At 34.8% G+C, this 8,997-nt stretch overlaps 1 protein-coding gene across 1 annotated transcript in view; it reads left to right on the top strand.

Moving 5' to 3' along the window:
- LOC107646883 overlaps positions 1–1,959 on the top strand; it is a 2,644-nt gene extending 685 nt beyond the window's left edge. Inside the window, exons 2-4 of the mRNA XM_016351025.1 lie at positions 41–447; positions 586–1,167; positions 1,360–1,959. Coding sequence (XP_016206511.1) covers positions 41–447; positions 586–1,167; positions 1,360–1,959 — 1,589 coding nt within the window. The remainder of the gene's footprint in view (positions 1–40; positions 448–585; positions 1,168–1,359) is intronic.

The following is an 8,997-nucleotide window of genomic DNA, read 5'->3' on the forward strand; positions in this document are numbered from 1 at the left end:
CCAAAGTTAGAAAAGCTGGCTTATGCCCTCGTATTTTCAGCAAGAAGGCTTCGTCCCTATTTTCAGAGCCATACAATCAACGTTAGGACGTCCCAGCCACTACGCCAGATACTCGCCAGACCCGACCTAGCAGGGAGGTTGATCAAATGGTCCATTGAACTCTCGGAATTTGATATCCACTACCAACCTAGATCATCCGTCAAGTCACAGTATTTAGCCGATTTTGTTGCTGAGTTTACAGGATCAAGCCCAAATGAAGACAATGAACACTGGGTATTGTTCGTCGATGGAGCATCAAACACCCAAGGATCAGGTGCAGGGATACTCTTGGAAAACCCCGGAGGAGTTATTGTTGAACATTCTCTCCGATTTTCCTTTAGAGCCAGCAACAATCAGGCCGAATACGAAGCCCTCATTGCGGGGCTCAGGTTAGCAATTGAATTACAGGTCATTAATTTACATGTCTATTGTGATTCCTTGTTGGTCGTTCAACAAGTAAATCAGTGTTTTCAGACAAAGGATCCTATTTTATCAAAATATCTTGAAATTGTACAAAAACTAATAACTCGTTTTTCCAAATTCAAGATTACACACATAGAAAGAGAGCAGAATTACAGAGCAGATACATTATCTAAATTAGCTACAAGCCAGTCACACAATGCTTCGCTTTTACAGTCAACTTTGCAGGAGCCGAGCATAAATATGATCGGCAATTTTCAAACCGAGGATAGTTGGCAAAAGCCATATATCCAATACCTTAAAAATGCAGAACTTCCACTAGAAGTACAAGACACAAAAAAGTTTAAGAGGCAGGCATCTTTCTTTACATTGTTGAATGACCAATTATATCGACGAGGTTATTCTCGACCATTGCTGAAATGCTTAGACAGGACCGAAGCTGAAATAGCCTTAGCTGAAGTCCACGAAGGCATCTGTGGAACACATTCAGGGGCAAGGAGCCTAGCACACAAGATCCTCCGTGCCGGTTTTTACTGGCCGACCTTATTGGAGGACAGTAAGAAAAAAGTCCGAACTTGTGATCATTGCCAAAAGCACGCCCCTACATTACATATCCCAGCCGAAGAATTACACCAGTCAACGGTAAGCTGGCCATTTAATAAATGTGGAATTGATATCCTCGGACCTTTTCCAACTGCACCAAGACAGGTAAAATATTTAGTTGTGGCAATCGATTACTTTTCCAATTGGATTGAAGCTCAACCTCTAGCCAGAATTACATCGGCACAGATGATATCATTTGTTTAGCAACATATAATCTGTAGATTTGGTATACCTCAACATATTGTAACTGACAATGGTCGCCGGTTCATAGACCATAATTTTCAAACTTTTTTGCAGAATTTAAAAGTCAAACAACATTTTTCTTCAGTTGAACACCCCCAATCCAATGGTTTAGCAGAAGCTGCCAACAAGGTCCTCCTCCAAGCCCTACGAAAGAAACTCGACGACGCTAAGGGCTTATGGGCCGAGCTTGTTCCGGAGATCTTATGGGGATACAATACCTCGGTACATTCAACAACCAAGGAAACACCATTTTGTTTGGTCTATGGTTCGGATGCAATGATTCCAGTTGAAATATCACAAAACTCCCTAAGAACGCAACATGAAGCACATGATGACTCCCGCCGAGCTGAACTTGACCTGGTTAAAGAAGTTCGAACCATAGCAGCAATTCGGCAAAAGGCATTGCAGCAACGAATAGCACAACGTCATAACAAGACCGTCAGACCGAGATCATTTAATCAGGGTGATTTGGTGTTAAGAAAGACTGAAACAGCGCGTAAACAACCTTCCCATGGCAAGCTCGCCGCAACATGGGACGGACCTTACAGAATAAACAAAGTGATCGGCAAGGGTGCATATCATCTAGAAGAATTAGATGGAACGATACTACCTAACACTTGGAATGTCAGTTCATTGAAGAAATACTTCAGCTAACAAAATGCAGAATGCTAGTACTCTTTTTCCTACCTTGAGATTTTTCCCATATATGGGTTTTGCTCGGGAAGGTTTTAAAGAGGCTAGCTTACCTATCTCAATTGTAAAGGTACTCCACTAAATAAAATTTGTCGGACATATATATTTTTGCATAACTTTACTTTGTACCAATTGTCTCTTACTGCAATCCTACAAGGTTGCTAACCGAACTTAAAGTCGCATTGATACCTCATGCGCAAACTAGCAGCTGATAAAATCTTAATCAGCACAGTAAATAAATCAGACCCTAAGATTGGGATACATGAAAATTAGGATTAACCATATCCTAATTTAACAGACATATCAAATTACAAAACAAACAGTGCAATAAATCCTCAGAGCAACTCAAAATAAATCATTCAAAACAAACAGTTCTTGCAAGAAAAGAAAGACAGCTCAAAATACAGCCAAATACTCTAGTCAGCTAAATTATCATCACCCTCTTCTGCTCCATCTTCATCATCAACTAATTCACCATTACGAACTACCTTGCTCGGATCCAAAGCAGTAAAATCATCTCCAGGAAACAGAAACTTGGCTTGGATTACAGCACGTTCAAAACCCTCCGCGAAGGCATCAAGGATATCCGCTTCTCGGCTTGATTCCATCTGTTTCATTTTCACTGTCACTTCCACTATTTTTTCACTCATGGTACTCAATTCACCTTCCTTTTTCCCTAATGATTCAATTAACCTCTCATGTTCTTCTTTTTCAAGTTTCAATTTCTCCTTTACAGCGGATAACTCTTTCTTAATCTCGGTGAGCATAACTTCTTTTGCTTCCAGTTGACCCTTTAACTCGGTGCTCTCAGACACACTTTGTAGCATCTTCCTATGCCTTTTCTCCTGACTCCGACCAATGCTGGCCAAACGAAAACCCAACACCTATACAAACATTATCATACTTCCAGTTAATCCTTCAAAATAGAATCACACAAAAACCAACCTTCAAAGCTATTAAAATATATGGCCAACCTGCATAAATTGATCTATACCGAGATCTCCGACTTCATCAATACGACTAACATCAGAAGCAGACTGCACAACTTCATTCGCCAAGACATTAAAAGGAAAACTCTTGTCCCACAGCGACGAACCATCACCCTCTTGCTCAAAAGAGTGGAGCTTTTCTTGCTTCATAGTAAAACTAGTCAATTCATCAAGTCCAATTGGTTTCTCTCCTTCTTCCAGGTTTATTACCTCGGACTTTCTCTTCTTGAACACGATACCTCTCTTCTTAGGAACTGGTTGATTCACCTCAACCTCGCCTTCCACTTTCTCTAGATTAGAGGAAGACCCTTCAAAGTTTTTCATCTTAAAACGAGCTCTCATGCTCGATGCCGAAACCCCAGGATACCTCCCACCTAAAACCAGAAAGGAAAAACAAAACTCTTAGCAAATAAAAATTAGAATTTCAGACATAATAGATACTCAGTAATCCCTCACCTAAATATTCAACTACAGCCGCCCTATTTTCCTCCCAAGGTAACAAGTTTGACACAGATATCAACCCACCCCGATCAACCATTTCCATTAAAAAGTTGATAATACATTCATTTCGGGGCGATATCAGTTCGGGACCCAGTATATGATTAGGATGACAACACCAATACAGGGGAAACTTTTTGCCAAGATTTTCGTCCAAATTAAACGGGAATTCCTCTTCTACCGATCGCACTTTGAAAAACATCTCTTTAAAATCCTTGAAAGAAGATTTATACAATTTAAAAACGGAAAATCCAGGTGTGCTATTCAGATTCACCCAGAGACCCTTCCAAACGCCCTTTGCTTGAAAAAGTGAGAAAAACAACTCTACATCAGGTTCAATCCCTAAGAATTCCATCAAAACTGCAAAACATTTCATAAAAGCCCATCCGTTAGGGTGAACATGAGAGGGCGCACAGTTCATCTGCTTTAATACGTTACATTCGAAATTTGTAAAAGGCAGCTTCACAAACAACTCCTCAAGGACGCAGCTATACATGAAAAAATTTTCAAAATCCCTTTTTCGATGATAAACCCGATCCATACGGTTACATGGGATCAACTCAATGTGAAAACCAGGCCTCATTATCCTTTCTAAACTAATTCCTTTAACACTTTCTTCATCAAAAAACAGGGAGGCCCTAATTTTCACATCTTCATTGACCCACCCATAGGATCCGTCGTCTTCTACCTTAGGCAACCCCTTTAGTTTCTTATCACTCATTTCTTCTCTCTCAGATGAAGGAAAACCAACAGAAGTAAGAAGAATAGGGAGGTAACATTACTAACCTCTTTGGCTCATTGTTTAAACCCCTTGCAAAGACACAGGGACTAGAGCAGTTGGATCATCACACGAACGTAACTCAAAGTTACTTTTTAGCCACTGATTTAAGAAAACGTTTTCAATTCCAAGTTATAATCCTGACCCTTCATTAAAACCCACTTTCAACGGATAAAAGATAACTTTGGAACTTGCACTTTCATTGAAAAGACAAGCAGCAACATTTAACTCTTCAAGTAACTTTTCCTATACTACATTAAATACGCCTAGTTTGATACGACAACTTGAACTGGGGGCTCCTTACGCCGAGCTATAACTCGGTCGATTCAAATTTCAAAGCTCAACATGCCTTATCTAAACCCAGGCTAAGCTTGGGGGCTGTGATACGACCGTTATACATCGGTTACGAATTATAACTCGGCTAATACCCTTATAACCGACATATCAATTATACCGAGTTTATGGCAATTAATGGCCTTCTAATCGGTTATATCAGAAACGGTAAAGTAAGAAATATTACTGTTATAATATCTCGGTTATAAAAGCAATCGACAGAGAATGGTAAAGGTAGATCATTCTGAACCAAAGAAACTTCTTAAGATAATTCTCTAAAACTGACTTGAGCGTCGGAGTACTTTTTGCAGGTACTTCCCCCCTTTTTTCTTCTCGGTTTGGCTTGCTGAAAGTGGAGTAGTGCAACCAGAAGATAAAGCTCGGTCTCCTCCTTCTCAGGGACGATTTATAGTTCGGCTACAACCAGGCAAGAACAATATAGTTCCAATATTTTAAAGTTTTTAGGTCAAGTGAAGAGATGTCGAATGATCCGTTTTATATTTCTCGTCTAATAATCCCTTAATTCGAATGAAACACCAATTTCATGTATAGTTTGAGAAATAAAACCTGATCATGTCAAGGCTTGTTACCTTAACATATCTTAAGCCTTTCCACCATGCATTATTCTTTAATATAATTTTTTAAATCCTCAAAAACTTCTTTTATTTCTACACTTTCTATTGTTTCTAAATATCTTTTTAATTTTTCGACTTCGTTCTCCATTTTTTCTTTTAACAATTTTAATTCTTTTAAGTCATAATATGGTTTTTTAGGCATTTATAAATTTTTTAAGTTTAACTCCAACTTGTTTATATTTATTCTTATTTCTATCCTTTTTATTATAAGGTCATTAATTTCGAACTGAAGATTATTTAATTCCCTTTTATACTCCTTTATTTTACTTTTTAATTTTTTCACCCTTTTTCTTTTTATTTTGTTTTCTGGTCTTTCAATCTTTGTATGCTTCATTATTTATCTTACAATTTCTGCAAATTCTATCATCGATTCATCACTATTTTCTAGAGATTCTATTAATTTTTCTAGCTCTTCAACTTCTCTTTTCAACTTGTCATAGATTATTTTTAGAGCTTTAAATGCTCTTTGATTTATTTCAGAAAACTGTAAATAATTTAAACGATTTTCTCTTTCAAGGAGCTCTTGTTTCTTGTCTTGATAAGTTACATATATTTCTTCTTTATTTATTGTCATAATTTAGTGTTTAGAGTTTCATTTAACTTTTTGACCTTTTTTGTTAATTCTTTTATTTCAGAATTTTCTTCTTTAATTTTTAACTTAGATAAACTTAAAGAGCTATTAATTTTAGAAACCTATTTATAATAGTTGGGTTTGATGGACAATTCCCATCCTTACCCTTCTTATGATGTCATTGCTTACGTCATTGTTTGCTCTTTTGCACCAGCTACATTGTTGGTGCTCTATGACCTAAGTGCTTATGTTACTATGCAATAATGTTGAGAGATGCTTCAGATGCACTGTCCTCTTCTTTTATCATGTGACCCTCAGATGCATTGTCTCCTTCCTTCATCATGTGAGTTGATTTCGTTTCATTATTGCTTTCTTCAGATATCTCTGAGGCACATAGCTGGCACTTGTAAAGGGTTTCTCTGAGATTTGATCTACAGACCCTTTTCTTTTCCTTGATTTCAGCCCTTGTAGGAATGTTTCTTATTATCCCTGTTTTCTGGGTTTGAATTGGAGCTTTATCTGCTCTTTTTATGGTTTGCTCTGGATGGAGAGCTTTATATTCTCTAAAGGATTCCTTTGCCTCTTCTAGTGTTAGAAACCCTCCTTTATGAATTATCCTTGATTGATGTGTGAATGGTGCTGCTTTTTCCCAGGCATCATATACTCCTTTCATGGGGCCATTATAAATTACATAATATTTTTTATCTTGGGTGGATTTTTTAATGATTTCAGCAATTGTTTTATTTTCTGAAATTTTTTCTTCACCTGATTTGTCCACCACGCTTAGCTGGCTGAATTCTGATGGTTTTGCTTGTTGTGTTGACTTCATTGCTTCGATGGCCTTCTTGAGAGATTGGATTTGTGTCCTTATTTGCTGACAATGCTTGCATTTTTCGAGTTCTTGCTCATATTTTTGAATTTCTTGATCTAACGCATTGTAGACAAACTCCATTCTCTTGTTAATGTATCAGCAATAACATTTTTGTCACCCTTAATATATTCAATTTTTATTGGATATTGTAACAAAAATAATTGCCATCTTACCAATCGTCCATGATTATAATCAACTTTTAAATCTATCCTGATTTTGCATCAAGAGATGAAAACCAAGTTGCTCCTTTGATTTTTTCTAAAATAGAATCTTTTCTTGGAAGTTTATAAGCATCACCAATAGTTGCTTCATTCATCTTCTTATAGTTAATAACCATTCTTCGTTTTCCCCTTTTAATTTCATTATTGTTTTTAACATAAAAGGCTGGAGCCGCATGAGGACTTTTACTTAATCTTATAATTCCTTTTTCCAAAAGATCCCTACATTCTAGTGAAAACTCTTCTCTATCTCTTGCGGAATAAGGAATTTTATTTGGAACATTTATCTCTTTTGTAGGATCTTTTAATTTAATACTTACTAATTCGTTATTTGTATTTTTAATATCTAAAGGATTTTCAGCACAAATTTCATCCAAAAGTTCTTCTATCTTTATTTCAAGATTATTTTTTGGGATATATATCTGAAAGTATAAATTTAAATAACATGTCTCTAATATAGAAAGTATTTTAAATTTTAAGATCTTATCTATAGTAGTAGTCGGTATTTTTATACGTTTTGATTTTTGATTTATTGATGAATCGTGTGGAGCTTTTAAAACTATATATGTTAATTCTTGAATGAATGGATGATATAGCTTTAAAAAATTATTTCCTATGATAAAATCCATTCTAGAATCTAACATATATATATAGATGGAACAATGAATCTATAATTTTGAATAAAAATTTCAACCATCTCTGCTTTTTGGTCAATTTTATGTATTGATTTGTCAGCTATTCTAACTCTTAATGGTTTCTTTAATTTTTTCCAATCAAGTTTTATATTTGAACTAGCAAAGCATTGTGTTGCTCCAGAATCTATGAAAGCATTTATGAACTTTTCTGTTATTTTTATAGTAATAAATGTAGCATTATTACTCAGTCTCTGAGTCTGTTTCCGAGACATATTCAAAAATATAGTCTAAGTTATCATCAAATTCCTCTAAAGGTTCCATGAAACAAGACTTAGCAATTTCTATTTGTTTAGTAAGATCCTTTTTATCCTTCTTTTTCGGACATTCATTTGCATAGTGTCCTTCTTCTTGGCAATACCAACATTTACAATTTTCTTTTTTATTTGGGCAATAGTTATTTCTTTGTCTTTTGTGTAATTCCAAATGTCTCTTCCAGATAATTCATTAAGTTTTGGATTAGTAAAGGCTTCTAATAAAAAGGAATTCAACCAATTTTCGAAAATTTCTTTTTTGTTCTTTTTACAGTCTAAATCGAGCATTCTTTCTCCTTCCATTTCCTGAATTTTAGGAACATATTTTGATGGTATTTTTGTATATTTTGAATCTTTATTTGTAAAACCTTTTTTAAAAGCATAATTATCAAAACCTGTTTCCCATTTAAATTGAGATTGATTATCCTTAGATGTTCCAGCTTCATTTTTTACTTGTATTGGAATTGCTGGTTCTTCGTCACTTAAATAATCTAGAATGTGTTCTTCATTTTCTATATTTTCAGAATTTACTAATTCTTCTTCTATTTGAAAACCATGTTCCATAATATTATTTTCTTGAGCCATTTTTAATTATTTAAAAAGCATTGTAACTTCTTCTAATTTTTATTCAATATTCATAATTTCAATGGTGGTTTTACTTTTAAGTCTGTTATGTTTATTATATTTTGGAATTTTTCTTCTTTGGGATTCTCTTTTTCCTAATTTCTTTGAAATTTTATGGATATTAATATTTCTTCAAGCATATCTACTATAGAATTTAATTGTGGATTAAAAGTATGATAAAGATGTGGGGAATCATTTCCATGGTAGCATTTTTTAGAAGTCCATGTGAAAAATAAAGATTTTGAGAAAAATTGTTTTGTATTGATTTTAAGAATTCGGTGTCATTACAATTAACATTGGTTAAAATCATTAATTTTTGATCTATTAATTTTGATAATTTAATTATTTCATCTCTTAAATCTTCTAATTTACTTTTTTCCATTAGGTGACACTTTTCTTTGTGAAGAGTTACGGTTTGAAGTGAAAAGTGTGGCTTTAGAATGTATGGTTTATATTTTGCCACGTAGCATATCTTTAAACTTTGATCTGTACCTTCTATTTTACCATATATATATATATATATTAGTATAGACGGT

The sequence above is a fragment of the Arachis ipaensis genome, chromosome B06 (genome assembly GCF_000816755.2).
Source record: "Arachis ipaensis cultivar K30076 chromosome B06, Araip1.1, whole genome shotgun sequence".
Lineage (NCBI taxonomy): Eukaryota > Viridiplantae > Streptophyta > Magnoliopsida > Fabales > Fabaceae > Arachis > Arachis ipaensis.